Source organism: Wolffia australiana, chromosome 20 (assembly GCF_029677425.1).
Source record: "Wolffia australiana isolate 7733 chromosome 20, ASM2967742v1".
Taxonomy (NCBI): domain Eukaryota; kingdom Viridiplantae; phylum Streptophyta; class Magnoliopsida; order Alismatales; family Araceae; genus Wolffia; species Wolffia australiana.
The window spans coordinates 4,349,628-4,370,003 of record NC_135854.1 but is presented as its reverse complement, the minus strand read 5'-3'; the positions used below and the strand labels follow the sequence as shown (position 1 = coordinate 4,370,003).

Here is a 20,376-nt window from a genome sequence, read left to right as displayed (position 1 = left end):
TCTTAGAATTAGGCTCTTTTGGGCCTTAATGGACTTGGCCAGGAGCTGTTTAAATACTTAAAACAACACTGAATACCTTAATGGCTATTTGGGCCTTAATGGGATATTTGGGACTTAATAGGCTTTTTGGGCCTTAATGGACTATTTGGGCATTAATGGGCTATTTGGGGGTATAAATGGGCTATTTGGGCCTCAATGGGCCATCTGGGCCTTAATGGGCAATTTGGATCTTAATGGGCTATTTGGGGGTATTAATGGGCTATTTGGGTCTTAATGGACAATTTGGGCCTTAATGGGCAATTTGGGCCTTAGTGGGTGATAGAGGCTTTAATTTGAGGGGGGGGGTTGTAATGGGTGAAGAAGAAAGTCTGAGAATGGAGGACGGAGGCGGCGCCGGAGAGGCGGCGGCGGAGATCGAATACGTGAGCTACAGCGGCGAGCACCAATTACCTCTGATCATGGGTCTCGTAGATCAAGAACTGAGCGAGCCCTACTCGATCTTCACGTACCGCTACTTTGTCTATCTCTGGCCCCAGCTCTCTTTTCTTGTAATGAATTCTTCTCCATCTTGTTTTCGTTTTCTCTTTCACAAAGTTGTTTTTTTTTTTGGATTTTTTGTGTTTTGAACGATAATTTTTTGTGAGGGGACGACATGAATGAATGGATGACTTTTTGGGCTCGAATTCTATGCACAGAAAAAGGGTCGAGCTTATGTTCTCAGGTTGAATGATTATGGGATTCAATTTTATTATACTTTTTTTTTGAAAAAATCTAATCTAGACGTGAAAAAAATAGTAATGTCTGATAGGGACAGGATTTTGCAGCGAATTTTTTCATCCTTAATTTTCTCCATTACAGATTGGATACAGCGGACATAAAGAGCATATTGGTATCTAATATCAATTCCAGAATCGAATAATTCTAATGTCTTGGTAAATTTTCCTCTGGCTGAGTTTTTTGGTTTTTTTTTTAATTTTAATTTGATGATCAGGCGTTTCACAAGGGCAAATGTATTGGAACTGTCGTATGCAAGATGGGAGAGCATCGCCATCAATTCAGGGGTTACATTGCTATGCTGGTTGTCGTCAAACCTTACAGAGGACGAGGCATTGGTAAATGTTTTTTTCTCAATTATTGTTTATATCTTTTATTTGTTGGATCATTTTTATTTATTTTTTATCTAACTTGATTTTACGTTATCGGGTTCTGCTGAATGTGTCCATTATTGCGCGAAATGACTTAGAAATTGATATCGATCTGAAGAATCTTCTATGAAGTGAGATCGAATATATATTCAATAGAATGCAGAATCTTACTCTATCGATGTTGATAACAGGTTCATCCAAAGATCAAAAAGAAGAATGTAGTATATAAGAGAGGCCAAACAAGATGAATTTGGGTCGAGTTGATGGAGATCTCCTGTGAGGTCTCCCGAGCACTCAGTCTGCTCTTGCATATGAATTCTTGAAAAACGAGTTCACCTCTTGTTCTTTCCCGTTTCCCATTATTTATACCTGTTCCCGGGCGTGTTCATTCGACGTGGGGTCTTCTCACACGTGTCTTCTCTTCTTCCTTTGGTAATGCGTGGAGAAGAAACGTTGTGCATCAGAAATCATCTCTATTTCTGCGCTGAATAGTACTGCCGAGTGGAATTATAGATGATTTTTGGATACTACTTTGAACTAATGTACATGAAAGAGTTTAAAATTTCTACTAGAATTCAGTTCATGACATAGTTATCGTATGTTTCTTCTTTGTTGCAGCTACTGAGCTTGTTACTAGATCCATTAGAGTAATGCGGGAGTCTGGTTGTGAAGAGGTTAGTACTTCCTGCACTATGGACTTCGCTTTTAAACTACTAACTGCAACTAATAATGATTCATAATAATTTCATTATATTTTTCCAAATCCATTTTTTTTTATCACTTTTCCAAAGTTAAACTATCTATAAAATGAACGATGATAAAAAGGTATTTCTGTGCACGATGGCAAGGCTGAATTGCTGACTAGAACTTTTGATATTCTTTACATCCATTATATTATTTACATGATTGCTGACTAGAACTTTTGAAAAAGCTGAATTGTTGGTATTTTGTATCTTCAAAATGGGAGGCAAAATATCTGAAAAACTTGGATCATAGTTTCATTCTTAACATTGTAAATACCCTTGTCTCATTTAATTTTTTACATTTCCATTCGGCCCAAATTTTCAGTTAAAAAAAATTGAATTGCCTTGGAAGTCGGATTGGCTTTTGATCTGAACCCCACCCTATCTATAGTTAGTTTCATCATGTTAGCCCACAAAAGGGCACATTGGTTGTTTGAGCCTTATGTATTTCCTTTAAATAGAGCAGCCCTCCCTCTAGGAGAGCAGCCAAAAATAATGAAGCTAGAGTTACTTGTCTCTTCTCTCGATGTCTAAGTCCCCTCTTTCCCTCTGCAATCACTGTCCCTCGTGATCGTCTCTACCTCACCGCATCTTCAGGCGGCTCGTCCCTGGTTGATCTCTGCCTCCTCCGTTTGACCTCTCCTCTGATCATTCCTGTTCTACTCTCCACTCCGGGAACGTCTTCACTTCTCGTCTAGCCCTTTTCACGGATACAAGCCTACACCAAGGATCGTATCAGCTTTTCCTTAGAGTTATTTTGTTTTCTAAAGTTGTGAAGGATCGCATGACCCCCCGTTAGATTGCCCCTGCACCGGAAGACTGAAGGAGGAGGTCATTTTCAAGATTTTAGGTAGAATAGCTAATGAGGAGGCCGAGAGGCCAGAGCAGTAGGAGTCACTGCAGCCAGAGAGAAGGGGAGTCCTCCTTGTGGCCTCTCTTGTTATTCTTTACTTTTTCTTTTCCCTGTGCATCTGTTAACAATTTGGAATTCATTATTGGATATTCCAATTGTGAATTTTATACAAGAACTGCTCCTATCAGAGAGCAGCCAAGCTGAAGGAGTGTGTGTGACTTGAACCCCTCCTCTCCTTGGTGTCAAGTCCCGTATCTCCCTGCAGACCATCTCCCTCGTGACCATCTCTACTGCACCACGTCTCCAGGCAGCTTGTCCCCGGTCGATCCATGGTTCCCCCCAGGCATCTGGTCATGCCGGAACTTAGACTTATCATTACAATTGACCAGAAACTCTAGTCTCATCATTGCAATAAATCAAATATGTTAACAAATTGATTGAATCAGCTCTCTATTCCTATCATTACAATTGAGAAAGGATTGTGGTGAAATATTCTCTAGGTTTGAGGAGTTACTCTTTTATCTATTTTCTCTCTGTTGACTTTGGATTACAGTTTTATTGAAATAGTTTTATTTTATTATTTTTCTTCTGCCATATATCTGAGTTGACTGTAAAAGCACAACAGGTCACATTAGAGGCAGAAGTTACAAACAAAGGGGCCCTGGCGCTGTACGGACGACTTGGGTTTATCAGGGCCAAGCGATTATTTCGTTATTATTTGAACGGCGTCGATGCGTTTCGTCTGAAACTCTTGTTTCCTCGCCAAGATCCTACGCTTGAGGAATCTGATGGTGGTCACCATCCCCTAGAACCTCCCTTGTATAATTTTCAGTGAAAACAAGCATGCCTTTCTCTCTCTTTATCTCTCTCTCTCTCTTTAATTCTCTCTGTCCCTCTCTCCTCTCTTTCTGCCTATATCTGACTCTCTTCTCTATTTTCTGTCGAAATCTCTCCCTCTGCCCCCCTCTCTCTCACTCTCTCACATTTTCATTAACTCTATCCTCTCTTTTGTCTCTCTCTATGGCCTTTATTAGTCTCTGTTCTCTCTTTTTTGCCTTACTCTCTCTCTCTCTCTATCGTCTCTTTCTCTCTCTTGTCATTCTCTCTCTCTATGCTGCGCCTCTCCCTCTATGGTTCCCTCTCTTTCTGCCTTTATTTGTCTCTCTTCCCTCTTTTTTCTTTAACTTTCTCTCCCCCTTGCTCTCACCCGCTCTTTCTTCCTCTTTCTTGCTCTCGCTCTCTCTCTCTCTCACACACACACACGTACACACACACTCTCTCTCTCTCTCTCTCACACACACACACATACACTCACTCTCGCTCTCTATTTCTCTCTCTCCTACACACACACACTCACTCTTGCTCTCTATTTCTCTCTCTCTCTCTCTCTCTCGCTCTCTATTTCTTTCTCTCTTTCTCTCTCTCTCTCTCGCTCGCTCTCTCTCTTGCTCTTGCTCTCACTCCGTCTCTCCATTCCTCCCTCCCTCTCTCTCTCTCTCTCCATCTCTCTCTCTCTCACCATCCCTCCCTCTCTTATTCTCCATCTCTCTCTCTCTCTCTCTAACCGTCCTTCCCTCTCTCTCTCTCTTTCTCGCCCTACCTCTGTCCCTCCTCTCTTGCTCTCGTTCTCTCTAACTCCCTCTCTCTCACTCTTGTTCTCTGTCACTCTTGCTCTCTATCTCACACTCTCCCTCTCCCTCCCTCTCTCTCTCTCTCACTCTCTTTCTATCCCTCCATTCCTCCATCTCTCCCTCTTCTAATGTCTATCTCTCTGTGCCTTCATCTGTCTCTTTTCTCTCTTGTTTGTCCAACTCCTCCTCACTCTCTCTCTTTCTACCTTTCATTTTCTCTCTTTCATATCTTTTTCAAGCTCTCTCTCACCATATTCCTTTCTTTGCTATCTAGCTCTACCTCTCCCTATGTCTCTCTTTCTCTCTCTCTTTTGTCCTTTTTGTCTGATTCTACCTCCTATATGCCTTCTTCTCCCCTCTTGTCTCTGTCTCTCTCTAGCTCTATATTTGAATGTTTTTTTATCTCTCTCTCTCTCTCTCTCTAGTTCTGGATATCTGTCTTTTTGCCTCTCCACCCTGAATTAGATGCCACCTCACATATGACCAATTCATCTCTCTGTATTTAGTGGTTCATTGACATAATTTTACTAAAGAAAAAAAGATGGAGTGATTAGGAAAGAGAATATGAGAAAAGGGAATACAGAGAGGTATATGGAAGGAAATCTAGGGCTTACAAGTCAGATATTAGTTTCTAGGCTTAGGATATAACATAGGAATTTGAAAAATGTACACCCTCACTCTAAGTTAAGATTTACCTCAGTAGGCTTACATCTAAACCTGTTCCTATTGAAAGAGAAGAGATAGGGGTGAGGGACGGGACGCATTTTTTATTCAGATTTATAGTGTTCCCTTTTAATTTTATGGGTTATGTTGTCATGATCTAATTGAACCTTACCCTAAAATTTGCATAATCTCTTGTTCTGAAAAAAAATAAAATGGAAGCCAGTTCTTGGGAAAGAATTGGCGAAGGAACTCATTGTCTAAGCAATGACTGACAAAATAAAAAAAAACTTAACATCAGATAAAAGGTTAACCTTTATCCAAAATGATTAGCTCTCCTCTTGCTACAATTATCAATCTAATTATTTCCTTGATAGATTGTCTCAAAATATTTTATTTCTAATATTTCATTTTAATGAGGTCAACTGATTACTATAATAAATAGATGGACTAATGGAAGATATAATCCAGTGGCAAAAATAATAGACAAGCGGTATTCCAGTACCAAAAGAGTTTGGGAGAATTATTTTATGATCGGTAAAAATCTGAGCCAAAATTTAGACATAAAGTTGAAAAAAGTAAAGATATATATTGGAATTTTAAAATTTTAGAACATAACTATACTCAATATTTCATTTTGTTTTTTAATGCTGGATACAAACTAAAATATACACAACCGATACTAAATAGCTGCCAGACTAAAATCTCCATGGCTTCAAAAACATACTTATATAATAAATGACTGTATAAAGAGAGCGGTTCTGGACGGTTCAGGAGAACCAGTACAGGGCGTTCCGTTCCATCCAGTTTCCATTGTCCCTGTTGGGATTTATCCATCCATCCATCCATCCATCTGTCCATCCGTCTGTCTGTCCATCCATCTGTTCGTTCATCCAATCCCTAACAACCTGTTCGCCTGTCCATCCATCTATCCATCCAGCCAACCTTCCATCAATCCATTCGTCTCTCTGTCCATCTATCTCTTTATCTATCTATCTCTCTATCCATCCAACTCTCTATCCATCCATCCACCATCCATCCATACATCCATACGTCCACTCACCATCCATCCATCTCTCTATCCATACCCTGTCCATCCATCCATCTCTCTATCCATCCATCCATCTCTCTATTCTTCCAACCACAATCCATCCATCCATATATCCACCCACCGTCCATCCATCCATCTCTCTATCCATACACCGCCAATCCATCCATATCTCTATCCATCCATCCGTCATGCATCCATCCATATCTCTATACATCCATCCATCCACACATCCACCCACTGTCCATCCATCCACTATCCATCCATCCATACATCCACCCACCGTCCATCCATCCATCTCTCTATCCATCCATCCATGCATCCATCCATCTGCCATACATCCATGTATCCATCCATCTCTCTATCCATCCACCCACCGTCCGTCCATCCATACATCCACCGTCCATCCATCCATCTCTCTATCCATACACCGTCCATCCATCCATCTCTCTATCCGTCTATCTCTCTATCCATACACCGTCCATCCATCCATCTCTCTATCCATACACCGTCCATCCATCCATCTCTCTATCAGTCTATCTCTCTATCCATACACCATCCATCCATCCATCTCTCTATCCATCTATCTCTCTATCCATACACCGTCCATCCATCCATCTCTCTATCCATCTATATCTCTATCCATCTATCTCTCTATCCATACACCGTCCATCCATCCATCTCTCTATCCATCTATATCTCTATCCATCTATCTCTCTATCCATACACCGTCCATCCATCCATCTCTCTATCCATCTATCTCTCTATCCATCTATCTCTCTATCCATACACCGTCCATCCATCCATCTCTCTGTCCATCTATCTCTCTATCCATCCACCGTCCATCTCTTTCTCCGTCTATCTCTCTATCCATCAACCATCCATCTTTTTCTCCATCTATCTCTCTATCCATCCACCGTCCATCTCTCCATACATCTATACATTCATCCATCCGTCTCTCAATCCATCCATCCATCCATCCGTCCGTCCGTCCATCCGTCCATCCATCCATCCATCCATCCCAAGCTAATTAAACACTCAAATGAATATATAAAAGAAAAAGGAGTAAAAAAACAACACTAGCATTTGTTTTGAGAAGCACATACACGCAAAACGACCATCCAACGGAAATAAAAATCCCAAAATCCGACCAATTTCCGTTTGTCCAGTTCAAAGAAGAGGCGAAAACGATCTCCTCAATCTTGCCAGATCGAGCGTTGGTGGAGAAGATGTCGAGTCCTTCTTCGGTAGAGAGCTCAGTGGAGGAGTGCAGCACCTCCAATTCGAGCCCCAAACCTTCCGCGGCTCGCGTTCTTGAGCATTCTTTCCTCCGATTGGCCGATGGGCCTGAAACCTCGCTCAGTCTTGCCCCCGAAGGATATGATTGGATTGCCTTCAGGGACGATGATATTCTGCATCAGCAGTCCAGCATTCTGCAAGAGGAGGCCCAGAAGATGCCGTGCGTTGGAGATAAGGTGAATTCTTTGGGCATTCGGATCGTTTTACTTTTTTTTTTTATATACATTCTTTAATGGGATGTTTTTGAAATATTTGATGGGCATTCGGGCTGCTAGAAGCCTTTAAAATTGGGTCGTTTTTTTTCTGTCGAACATTGTAGCAACCTTGGTTTCTTTTTCCATTCGTCTTCCAACGATTGGCTTTTCATTCTGTGCGTCGGATCGCCGATTGCTTAACCTGTTTATTTTAATTTTTTTGGAAGGTTTTTGAAATATTTGAAGGACATTTGCACTGCCGAAAATCTTGGAAATTGGGTCGTTTTCACATAGTATTTGATGTAACTTTGGTTTCTTTTTCGATTAGTTTTCAAACGTTTGGTTTCTCTTTCTGTGCGTCGGAGTAAAGGTGAATTTCAGTGTTATTTGTATAGTCTATTCTTTAACACGTTCGTACTCTCCATTTTTATTGCTTGCTTTTTGCAATATCTCAAATGTATTCGGGCTCCTGAAGCTCTTGCATATTAGGTCGTTTTTTGTCATTCAGTGAGTTAACTTTGTGTGTTCAATTTCTTTTTGTTTTCAACCGTTTGATCTTCAACTCATCTGCGATATCTGCTGGATGAATTGCGTCCTCATTGCGATCTTTGACTAATGTGATGTCTAATGATTCCTAAAATAGGAATATCAAAGAACTGATCTCTTGCATACCATTGAATCCTCTGTTGAGATGATGGTTTTTCCTGCTCTTCTTAACGGATAAATCTCCTAGAATGATTGAACGAAATGCAGGCCTAGATGCAATTATGAGCTTTGGATGAACCTAATCCACGTCTCTAGATTTATCTAAATGATGAAAGTTGTATTGCAGGATGATATCGTGGCAGTATCATGGGGTCTTTTTATATTTTTTTAAAATTAGTATGGGTGTGAGAAAAATGTGTTGGAAATAGATGAAATTATAATTTTTTTCTCTCAATATTTTATACTGCAGCTCGGACACAACGTTATTAAAGAACAGATTTCATTATCTGACAATATTCTTACCAATGATTACTATTATTTTTAACTTTTCAGGAACCCTTGTCTGCGTTAGCAACCGAGTATGAATCTGGTAGCCCGATCTTACAGGAAAAAATTAAGGTTTTTTAAATTCTATGCAAATGGGTCTTACATCCATATCTCTATCATCATCGTCGTAATCTTTTTTTAATCTTTAAATTATTTTCCCAGATGCTTTCTGAACATTATTCTGCTATGAGACGAACGAGAGGTGATGGGAACTGTTTCTTCCGCAGCTTCATGTTTTCTTATCTGGTAAATTCCCCTTAGTAGTTTACAGCTTATTTTCATTTTTTTTACGAATCCAATCGATCCAATTTCAGTTATGAAAAATTCTGAAAATATGGTTTATAAAATGATTATTCCCCGTTCATCTATAGGAGCATATTCTGGAAACCCAAGACAAAGCTGAAGTTCTCCGCATCAAATCAAACATCGAGGAATCCAAGAAGACCCTTCAGGCTCTCGGCTATGCTGAATTCACCTTTGAAGATTACTTTGAGGTAAACCCTTTTTTATTTTTTTAATCAATGTTAAATTACTTTCCTCAATTTCTTGCATTCAGAACCTGTGCAGCAGATTTCTTTCCTTGTTCAATAAATAATCTATGGATGATTTTAATTGATGATTAATCTTAGTTTTGTGGCCATGTAGGCATTTAAAGATTTTCTAGATGCTGTAACACAAAAAGAAGGAGTATTGATGAGGTTGGTGATATCAAGTGTAATTTTTTATGTAAAAATTTGGAAAATAGAGCATTTATAATCAAGAGCTTAAAGGATCGTCTTTCTTGATGGTTTAGTGCCGAGGACCTCCTGCAGAAGAGTAGGGATCACTCTTATTCGGACTCTGGTAACTTCTAGATGGCCGAGTTTTCACAATTTTCTCTCTATAATAGCAACATTCCATCATCATCATGGTCACTATCATTATTGTCACCGCCATCATCATATTTATCAGCTTCATAATCTTCATTGTCATCATCATCATCATCATCATTGTCACCATTTTTGCATTTGTTACTCTAGGACAGGAACATTTCATCATCATAGTCCTTGTCGTCATCATCTTCATCATAGTCCTTGTTGTCACCATCAACTGTGTCATTGTCATTGTCCTCACAGTTATCTTCATCATCGTCATCATTGTTATCTCTATCATGCTATCATCATTATCATCAGTTTTCTCATTGCCATCGTCACAACCACAATCAACATCATTCTCACCGCTATCATCATGATAATCCTCATTGTCATTATCATCATTAACCTCATCCTCATTATTAATGTCCTCAGAGTCATCATCGTCATCATCATCGTTTTCTGCATCATCATTGTCATTGCCACCATCATTCTATCTTCATTATCGTGATCATCAGTGTCCTCATCGTTGTTGTCACTATAACCATCATCATCATTATCGCCATTTTCATTTCCATTATCATCATCACCATAACCCTCCTTGCCATCACTATCATCATTTTCATGATCATTAGCCTCATCCTCATTGTCACTATCCTTGCAATCATTGTCATCTTCGTTGTCTTCATCATTGTCAGCATCATCATCAGCATCCCAATTACCATCAGTCTGTCGCCATTACCATAATTATCACTGTTGTCCTCATTATCAACGTCAAAACCACCGCCACCAACATCATCATCATATTTTCCTTCAATATCAATAACCCTCAAAATGCAACAACACCATCATAATTATCATCATCGCTATCATCATCATCATCATTATCAGCATCCCCATAGCCATCACCCTGTTGTCATGAACACCATTACCACCCTCTTCAGCATCATCATTCTTGTCCTCAGTATCAACATCAAATCCACCACTTCCCACATCATCATCATCCTTATTCTTCAAAAATCATCATCATCATCATCATATTACCTTCAATATCAATAACGCTAAATAGTCGTCATCATTATCAACTATCATCATTGCCATTGTTGTCATCATCGTCGTCATCCTCATCCTCATCGTCATCATCATCGTCATCGTCATGGTTAGCGCATTTCTCTCATGCTCTTGCAGTGGTGATGTTCCTGAGGTTTGTGACGACGGGAGAGATCCGGCGCCGCGCTGCATTCTTTGAGCCCTTCATCCTGGGCTTCAGCAATGGTATTGGAACCGTTGACCAGGTCCGTCTCAGCATTCCATCTCTCTCTCTAGAATCTATCTCTCTCTCTCTCTCTTTAGAATCCATTTATATATATATGTATATAAATCTATTAATGCAGTTCTGCAAGAGCTCGGTGGAGCCGATGGGGGAGGAGAGCGATCATGTGCACATAACAGCGTTGACCGATGCGCTGGGCGTGGCCGTGCGCGTGGTCTACCTTGACCGAAGCTCCTGCGACGACGGGCCCCTCAAAGTCAACCACCATGACTTTGTCCCGTCAAATGCCGATCCCTCACCTCGCTTCGTCTCCCTCCTCTACCGCCCCGGCCACTACGACATCCTCTACTCCTCCCCTACCTCAGGTATGCCCCCTAAACACTTCCATCTCTCTCTCTCTACACTCTCTATTTACCCACTTTATATCTCTCTCCTCTTTCTCTCTTCCTCTCTCCTTCTCCCTATATACCCACTCTCTCTCTCTCTCTCTCCTCTTTCTATCTGCTTCTTTTGATGTGCCCATTCTCTCTCTTTTCTCTCTCTGACTATCTGCTTCTCTCTATATATGCCCACACTACCTCTCTCCTTTTTCTCTACTTCTCGATGCACCCACTCTCTTCCTCCTCTTTCGCTCTCTCTCTCTCTCTCTCTCTCTCTCTCCTCCTCCTCTTACTCTACTTCTCTCTACATACCCACTCTCTCTCTACTGTCTATATACCCACTCTATCTCTCTTCTCTCTATACATATATCCATCTCTCCATGGACCCACTCTCTCTTTATTTGCCTCTCTTACAGTTCTCTCTCTCTCTCTCTCTCCCTTTCCTCTCTCTCCTCTCCAGCAGTCTTTCTTCTCTCTGTCTCACTCTACTTCTTGCTCCACGGTTGGGTTTTTTCTAATCCTCATATCTCTCTCTCTATCTCTCCATATATCTCTATACATATATCCATCTCTTTATCCTTCTCTCCTCTCTCTACTTTTAAGCTCTTTTCTTCATCTACATCGATGGTCATCTCTCACGTCGACCAATTCTTTCAGGCTGAAGAGGGAGCAGCAGATCCTTCACCATTCCTCTCATAAAAAAAAGATGAAACAAGAACACTTGCATTTCTCTCTCTCTCCCTCTCTCTAGAGGAACTCCCACAACACTCGCATTTGAATCAAGAGAAGGGGTATCATTTGGAATTTTGTGCTGACATTCATATACGTGTTCCGTCGCATTCAAAGCCGACGGATGTACACTTGAAGATCGTGAGATGGACAGATAGAGAGAGGTTAGAAAGAGAAAGAGCGTGTGTGTGGGGGCAAGGAGGAAGGGGGAGGTTCTCTCTCTATACAGACTTGTGCGTTTCCCCCCCGTTTTCTGGTCTTTTATTGTACAAAGAGGCGCTTCGTGTCGGAAAATGTCAGCAAAATTGTGGAGAGAGAGAGAGAGAGGAGGAGATGGACGGTCAGGATGAGTCGGAGGGCTTGAGAGAAGAACCTGGAGAGAAGGAATCTGAGCCGTTGGGGGAGTCGTCGCCGTTGACCGGCACGTGGGAAGAGTGGCTGGATGGGCGCGGCGTTGAGTCGTGGCTGTTCGTCCGGCTCTTGCCGTGTCTGGATCGCACGTGGCCTCCGACCGGGAACGGTTCCTGAGGGAGGTAAGAGTCTTAGAGAGAGAGAGAGATGCTGACGTGGACGTCTGATGATATGGTGGAGAGAGAGATGCGGGGTTTGTAGACGCGACAAAGTGGAAGTGGCGAGAGAGAGATGAGGAGAGAGATTATGCGGCTGAACGTGAGAGAGAGATGTTGAGACTTCCTAAGATTAGGAGAGAGAGGTGATTAGATTCCGACGGAATGTGTCAGGGAGAGAGAGATGACTAGAATTCGTAGGATAATGGTAGAGAGATGACTAAACTGCAGAGTGTGTGGAAGAGGATGAGGGGAGAGAGAGATTAATAGACTTGATGGTAAATGGGAGAATGCGTGTGTTCCAGGGAGAGAGAGAAGGAGACTGGGAGAGAGAGAGAGAGAGAGAAAGAAAGAAAGAGAACGAGAGTGGGAGAGGGAGGGAGAGAAAGAGAGAGAGAAAGAGAATGAGGGAGAGAGAAAGAGAGTGGGAGAGAAAGAGAAAGAAAGAAAGAGAGCCAGATAGTGGGAGAGAGAGAGAGGGAGGGAAAGAGAGAGTGAGAGAAGTAGAGGGAATGAGAGAGAGGGGAGAGAGAAAGAGGGAGGGAGAGAGAGAGTGGGAGAGGGAGAGGGAGAGACTGGGAGAGGGAGTAGGCATCGGGGATTGGACCGGATCGTTCGAATCTTGATCAACAGATTCGTACGAACAAAAGCTGATTCGAACGATTTGTTCGAATCTTTCGATCGAACAGACCCTTTGTTCGTGTTCGATCGAAAGTTTCGAATGAACAATTTGGTTCCTCGTGTTCAATTTCCATTTGTTCGACCTTGTTCGAACATGTTCGAACAATTTTGAACAAATGGCCAGTAGTGCCAGCGACCGCCAACGACTCTCTCTGGCGGCTGCAGGCACCGCTGGCGGTCACTGGCGGCCACTGGCCGGTGCTGGCGGCCGCTTGCCGGCGCTGGCGGCCACTGGCCGGTGCTGGCGGCCGCTTGCCGGCGCTGGCGGCCACTGGATGGTCGCTGGCTGGTGCTGGGCGGCCGCTGGCCGGCGCTGGGCGCCGCTGGCACCGCCGGATTCGAACAACGTGTTCGAATCGGATCTTATTCGAACATTCGATCCGAACAGCCACCTTGTTCGAACAATCCAATCCGAACAGATGCTCAGATCGGGTTCGGATCGGATTTGAACGGGGAAGATCGGTGTTCGGATTCGATCGTTCAAATGCCTGATCCGATCGAACATTCGAACGATCTGTCCAAATCCCCGAAGCCTAAGAGGGAGAGGGGGAGAGAGAGACTGGGAGAGGGAGAGAGAGAGAATGGGAGACAAAGAGAGAGAGGGAGAGAGGGAGAGTGGGAGAGGGAGAGCAAGAGGGAGAGAGAGTGGGAGAGGGAGAGAGAGAGTGGGGAGGGAGAATGAGGAGAGAGAAAGAGGAGGGAGGGAGAGAATGAGGAGAGGGAGAGAGAGAGAGAGAGAGTGGGAGAGGGAGAGAGAGTGGGAGAGGGAGAGAGAGTGTGAGAGGGAGAGAGAGAGGGAGAGGGAGAGAGAAAGTGGGAGAGAGAGAGAGAGTGGGAGAGGGAGAGAGAGTGTGAGAGGGAGAGAGAGTGAGGGAGAGAGAGAGAGGGAGAGAGAGAGAGAGAGTGGGAGAGGGAGAGAGAGTGAATAAGAGAGAGAGAGAAAGAGAGAGAGAGTGAGAGAGAGGGAGAGAGAGACAGGGAAAGAGAGAAAGAGAGAGAGGGAGAGAGAGACAGGGAAAGAGAGAAAGAGAGAGAGGGAGAGAGAGACAGGGAAAGAGTGAAAGAGAGAGAGTGAGAGAGGGAGTGAGAAAGGGAGAGAGAGAGTGAGAGAGAGAGAGAGAGCGAGAGAGAGGGAGAGAGAGAGAGTGGGAGAGGGAGAGAGAGTGAGGGAGAGAGAGAGAAAGAGAGAGAGAGTGAGAGTGAGAGAGTGAGAGAGAGAGAGAGTGGGAGAGGGAGAGAGGGAAAGAGAGGCAGAGACAGGGAAGAGAGAGAGTGAGAGAGAGAGAGAGTGGGAGAGGGAGAGAGGGAAAGAGAGGCAGAGACAGGGAAGAGAGAGAGTGAGAGAGAGGGAGAGAGAGTGAGAGGGAGAGAAAGAGAGAAAGACAGGGAAAGAAAGAGAGTGAGAGGGAGAGAGAGAGAGAGAGGGAGAACCTGATCGCCAGCATTTGGGCCTTCAGTTTGGAAGAGGATGGGACGGCATCGCTTATCCTCGTTCATCAAGCTGGAATTCTGGAAATGGGCGATGAGTGCCGCCTTCCCCTGTATCCGCGCATACGCCAGCGACGCCACTTTCTCGCTGTTGAACTTCTCCCACTTCTTCCCATTAAACGTCTGCCAACAAAATAAATATATCAATTGATAAACAAATATCTTCCCCATCCACCAAGAAAAAAAACAAAAAGAAGAAATTTCCACACCTGAAAGAATGGTATGATCTTCCCTGGATCCACCATGTTGATGAACGCATACCCCACATTACACTTGTTCTGCCAAATTAGAGAGAGAAAGAAATGTCAGTAAACAGACAAGTATAGTGCAGGGACGCGGACGGGACGAAAAAATCGCCCCGTCCGAGGATACGGACGAATTTCGGGACGGAAATTCGTCCCGGGGACCACTGGACGGGACTGTTTTCGTCCCTTGGGATGAAAAAACTGTCTGTCCAGAGGGCTCGGACGATGGACGGACGAAACTGGATGGAAAATCGCCAGATTCACATCCGACGATTGAGATGTTGCCACGTGGCCCCACAATGACAATTTGCATCAAAGTCCATGTATTTTTTAGTGGGTGCAAATGGACGCCACTCAGAAATAATTGTAGATATGTCCATTTGCATTCTATCTCCTCAGTAATTCCCTAAAAAACTTGAAAAAATCCATATTAATATATTAAAAATATAAAATAGGTAATTTTCGTCCAGGATGAATTTTGGGACGAAAATTCGTCCCGGGAGGACTGGACGGGACAAAAAACCGTCCCGAGATTATTGGACAGGACGGTTTTCTGTCGGTGGACAAAAAACTGTCCCGTCCTTTGTCCCTGAGCTAACATCGGACATCGGATGGGACAAAATTCGTCCATTCCCGTCCTTCGTCCACGTCCCAGACGATCCGGAACTATAAAGACAAGTACACCAGAACATAAAATCAATCAGCAACTTACCTTAAAATCAATGGGCAGATAGATGAAGTCATAAGTCCCATGATGACTGTCATCGATCGCCGCCAAGAGCATCTTTGACGTGTACCTACACAAATACCGGAAAAAAAACCAATTAATTTCAACTCTCTCTCTGAAGACGAAGGGAATGATTACTTGTTGGGGATGTTCTTGATCATCAGGGTGGTTCTGGAGTCATCCCCCCGAATGATCCGATCGATGTCAAGCTCAAACTGCTTCTTGTTATCCGGCTGGTTCGCGCTGGACTCGCTTCTCCGGGTCCTGGCGCGATCTTTAGGAGAGTCAAATGGCGAGAGCGGCGGGATCATGGGGTTCCTGTTGTGGATCGTTTGGGCCCGTGGCTGGGGAGAACGGGCCGGCCCAAAACCCTGCGCAGAGAGCTCCAACGGGTTTAGGGCCGTTTGGAATTGCGGCCCACTAGCCCGCCTGTCCCACAGACTCGAGACCAGGCTGTTCCCGGACGGGGCCGAGCCGACCGAATAATGATGGGCTGGGGGCATATATGGGCTGCTTATCAATGGCCCGTGGGCTTGAGATGGAGAAGCCGTGAAGTTGACTGTTGAAGGTGAGTTTGGCCATGCCATTGGCCCCGGAGATACGCTCCACGGGCTCTGATTCCCTGAACCTCCGAATCCTGCAATAATATTATTTACTTAATTAATTAAAATCATTAAAAACAGGTGGTTTTATTGGGTAGGCATCAACGTTCATTGTCCATCGATGTCATTGGTCAATGATGGTCAATGCCATGTACAACGTTGACAGAAGACGAGGATGACAGAGCGTTGCGGACAGGCAAAGATGACGCTGTCATCATTGACTGATGACAAATCGACATTGCTCTGCAGACGGACAGCATCAACGTTGACCTCGATGCCTGTTGACGACAATGCCATTGTTGAGATTCAGTCTCGTCTGTCCATCAACGTCAACATCATCATCATGCTTTAGTGTCATCAGCAGATGCTAATCCCTATGATTGGGCTTACCGTGGTCATAGTCTTGGACTTGCTTGGGGTTCATGGACGAGCATGGGAACGGGGAGAGGGGATTGACCGGGAGGCCGCCAGTCAAACGGTCGTGGTAATCAGGAAGAGAGCGGGAATATGGGCTTCCAAGCCCATTAGAAAGCCCATTATGATTGACTTCCAACTCAGCAAATCCGGAGGGGGAGACCAGGGCAGGGGAGGACAGGCTGTGGGGAAACTGGCAGCTGTCCAACTGACGGTGCGGTGACTGAAGATACGAGGACATGGCTCCTGAATTATACCATGGTTGGTCAAAATGCGGCGCACGATTAAAAAATGTATGAAGGATGAACTTTGAGTTTGAGGGAATATACGGCTAGAATGTGGAGAGATAGAGCAGGGGAGCGGAGATGAACCGAGGTCAGTTGGGGGCTCCAGGCGGCTGCATCTTGCAGATTCTCTGGGAGAAGGCTGCTGAATTGCACTGGATTGGTGACACAGGTTATTTTGCTAGAATAATAAGAGGACTTGTTTAAATGATCTGAAATTAGAATTATACCCCCATCTTGCAGGCCCGGTTTTCTTTGACAGAATCTTGATTTTGCTACCCAGAAAATCATCGGCCCCATTCGAGCCATAGAGGACGGCATGAGCGGCTCGGACATCGTAGAACTCGACAAGCTTATGATGACGTTTATGGGGTATTTCGTGAATCTATAAATCCGAGGGGAATTTCACATTGATATGGTTTTTCAACTGTGACATTATTAAAGGACGAAAATTAAAATATTACCTCTTTGACGTCTCCATACTCCGCAAATATCTTGATGAGATCCTCGTTGAAAACATAAGATTCGAGGTGGAAAATTTCAATCACCCCCTCGTTAATATCCCCCTCTAACAGATTGTCCTGACGACCAAAAAAGTAGTTTAGGGGACGAAAAACCCCCAAATTTTATTATCCATAAAAATCCGCTGGATTAAAGTAATTAGATAATATTTTTATTACCAACCACCACACTTAAGGTTTTATTCACTACAATAAAACGATTTTATTTAAAGAAAATGCGTTTATATGAACAGAAAAACAATAAACATCCCATATTTTATTTTCAACAAATTTACAAGTAAAAACTAGACCAATTTGGACCAATTTGAGTCTTTTTTTTGTGAAAAGTCCAATTTGAGTCTTTAAAAATTAAAAAAAATGCAGCTCTATGAGCAGACAGGTACCTTGGGAAATGAAAATTGAACATCGACGACTCTGTTCCTCAGAGACTTGCTTTGAAGGGCTTTCATTGCACTGCGGGCAGATCGCAAGTCATAGAATGTGATTGTCACAAATCCACGATGCCTAGAGGCCATATTCAACGCACGGATGCTCCCATATTGCTGAAAAGTAAAAAAAAAAGTTATAAAAATAATCAAAGAAAAAGGAAAAACAAAGGGAAAATACCTCAAACAGAGCCCTCAGCTCGAACTCTTCCACACTTGCATCTATGTTGCCAACGAAAAGTGTTCTAGAAGGATGTTGATCAAGATATTTGTTGCCACGCCGACCTTCATCAGCTTCGAGCTCCATGCCTCCGATGCTGCAGAATAGGTCATCTTCAGCTTCATCGAGGTTGTGGTGGAGATTATTGTACTCGATTCCATCTGTGACTCCGGAGATCAGCTCGTCATCATCAGGAAGAATGTCTCTGATCACACGTGCCTCAATTTCATCCATGGATTCCAGGGTTTCCTCTCGACCTGCATTCATGTGAAATATATGAAATTTGTTAGGTAATAATTTAAAATTATAATTTTTTTATTGAATGATTCTCTTCCTCAGATCCGAGAATGGAGCTTTTAAACAATTCTGTACAGTTGATTGATGCAATCTATCTTTCATCCACCTGCATACCCGAGTTTATTTACATATTTGCTTCTACCTCTCAAAAAAATTCCTATTTATTCTAGAATAATTGTTTAAGCAGGACCATTCTTCATCTTCCTGCCAAATTGTCTTCGGCCAACAAGGTAAGGTTATCCTGAACATAACTAATTCGAAGATTTAACTTTAGGTTGCGAATATTGAGATGAGATATTTTGAGGGTCGCATCTAGTTTGATCTTCTTTGTTCACATCTGATATGGTAGAACTGTTGAAAATATTAAACCTCAATATTCTGATTTCAGAAATTGAGGGGTTTAGTTCAAAAAAGATATGCATTCTAACTTGTTTTCAGCCTAAAATGTGGCCCAACAGTGAAGATCTACTTGATGCATGCCTGCCTAGGGAACTTATCAGATTATTAATTCATCCCTGTTTATAAGAAATATTTACAACATCAAATACTGGGTCAACGAAAGAAAAAGAATGAGGCCGTCAATCCCCAAAATCAGGTCAAGGTTATGCCAAATGAAAACTAACCGCGACCATATGGCAATGATTCAGGTTTCCAGAAATCCGCTTGCCTCTGTATTTTAAAGGGAAATTGAAGTCAAAATAATGAAGACGAAGAATATTAAACTGTACTTCGGTCAAAGATGTCAATTAAAAAGGCAGCAATGAAAGAATAGTGATTATTTCGCTCACAAAAAATTGGGGGAGATCGCTTACCTCGTTCAGAAGACGGAGGCTATTTGAGAAGAAAGAAGATGGAGCAGAAGCCATGCAGACTGATGACAGATACCTCTGGTTCATGATTTCAGACGCCATCCTGAGATACGCGATCGAAAGAACATTAAGAATGAAGAAACCCTGCCTGGATCCAGCATCCTAGTCAGCCATAAAAATTCAGCAGCATATTCCCATTTCAACGACTATCCAAATAAAGCTCCTTGGAAAACTCACTTCGTGAGAAAATCTATGAATTCTCGCAATCCGAATGTTCAATCGAAGAATATCCCGAAATTTCTTCCACGAAACATGATTGCAAAAGGCAGGAAGACGTTCCTCCTAATTAAGCTTCGGAGATCGAAATCTGACAGACAATTCGAACCGAAATCACGCCTTAAAGCAAAGCCGCCTCACACGCGATAATACAGAGACAACAAAAATAGAGAGGAATTCACAATCTAAACAGCTAAAATTGAGGCAGCACGCTTCAAACAAAGCAAAGAACCGAAACACCGGCGGGATCACGCGCGGTTTCCCCTAAATCCTCAGCTCAAACCACCAGCAAAAAGGAACAAAATCCAAAAAGGAGAAAGATCAGCCACCTGAATCCGATCCACGCCGAAAAACACAAGATCAGAAGGACGCGAAGCCGATCGAGCTCCTCATTGCCGTCTCAACCAGTCCGCTCTATCCAGACTTCAATCCGCCCAATCAATCTTCCGCAACAACAGACGAATTCCTCCAGCAGAGCTCCTCCAATGCCGAAATCTCGATCCCGAAGAAGACGAAGATCGATCCGGCCGAGCTCCTCCCTTCGATCCCTCCCTCGCTCCTCCGACGGGCAACGACGGAGAGAGGTAGAGAGAGAGAGGTCGGGGAGGGGTTGTTACGGCCCTCTCTACAGCAAAACAACAGAGAGGAGGGGCCCGCATGGCCGGCCGCTTTATTTATAGCCCCCCACTTCTAGAGAGAGAAAGCCGGAGATCCAGAGAGAGAACGAGAGGTGGTAAAGATAACGAACCGGTAACGGCGTAGACTAAATTAGACGCCGTCTAAGTTAACGGCTGTGTGGGGCCCGCGGAGATATCCTTTGTGCGGCGGATAAAACTTGCTCATGTGAAATCCCTGAAATAGCCTTGCAAGTCTCCGTTGGGCGGGGACTGGGGCGTTGGTTCTTGTAGGGGTGTTTGCGTCAACTAAGGTGTGGGGTCCAGGTTTTTGCGATGGGGATAAGGGGTTCATGGATTGGACGGTGG

General features: G+C 43.4%; 3 protein-coding genes across 4 annotated transcripts; 2 read left to right on the top strand and 1 right to left on the bottom strand.

The window, feature by feature from the left end:
• The first annotated feature begins 331 nt into the window (after positions 1-331).
• Positions 332-3,603, top strand: ATMAK3 (Acyl-CoA N-acyltransferases (NAT) superfamily protein). Of its 2 annotated transcripts, none has more exons than XM_078591376.1 (4): positions 332-548; positions 859-889; positions 992-1,112; positions 1,764-1,782. In XM_078591376.1, exons 1-4 carry the CDS (start codon positions 351-353, stop codon positions 1,768-1,770), a joined length of 357 nt encoding a protein of 118 aa, XP_078447502.1. In that variant the 5' UTR covers positions 332-350; the 3' UTR covers positions 1,771-1,782. The 2 variants fall into 2 exon arrangements, with proteins under 2 accessions (XP_078447502.1, XP_078447501.1); XM_078591375.1 differs by lacking the exon at positions 859-889 and adding an exon at positions 3,367-3,603 and having other exon boundaries at positions 336-548; positions 1,764-1,819.
• Positions 3,604-7,190: 3,587 nt separating this feature from the next.
• Positions 7,191-11,926, top strand: LOC144716268 (ubiquitin thioesterase otubain-like protein). The gene is made up of 9 exons (XM_078591379.1): positions 7,191-7,555; positions 8,612-8,677; positions 8,768-8,851; positions 8,977-9,099; positions 9,251-9,303; positions 9,399-9,448; positions 10,645-10,751; positions 10,851-11,094; positions 11,767-11,926. Exons 1-9 carry the CDS (start codon positions 7,310-7,312, stop codon positions 11,769-11,771), a joined length of 978 nt encoding a protein of 325 aa, XP_078447505.1. The 5' UTR covers positions 7,191-7,309; the 3' UTR covers positions 11,772-11,926.
• LOC144716267 (protein MEI2-like 4) lies at positions 11,883-20,048 on the bottom strand. The gene is made up of 14 exons (XM_078591378.1): positions 19,723-20,048; positions 19,121-19,220; positions 18,932-18,977; positions 17,973-18,268; positions 17,750-17,908; positions 17,310-17,426; positions 17,076-17,230; positions 16,891-17,000; positions 16,538-16,807; positions 15,684-16,182; positions 15,531-15,615; positions 14,783-14,851; positions 14,517-14,696; positions 11,883-12,362 (listed from the first exon to the last, which is right to left on the bottom strand). The coding sequence occupies exons 2-14, from the start codon at positions 19,217-19,219 to the stop codon at positions 12,180-12,182; spliced, it is 2,268 nt and encodes a 755-aa protein (XP_078447504.1). The 5' UTR covers position 19,220; positions 19,723-20,048; the 3' UTR covers positions 11,883-12,179.
• Positions 20,049-20,376: the final 328 nt, after the last annotated feature.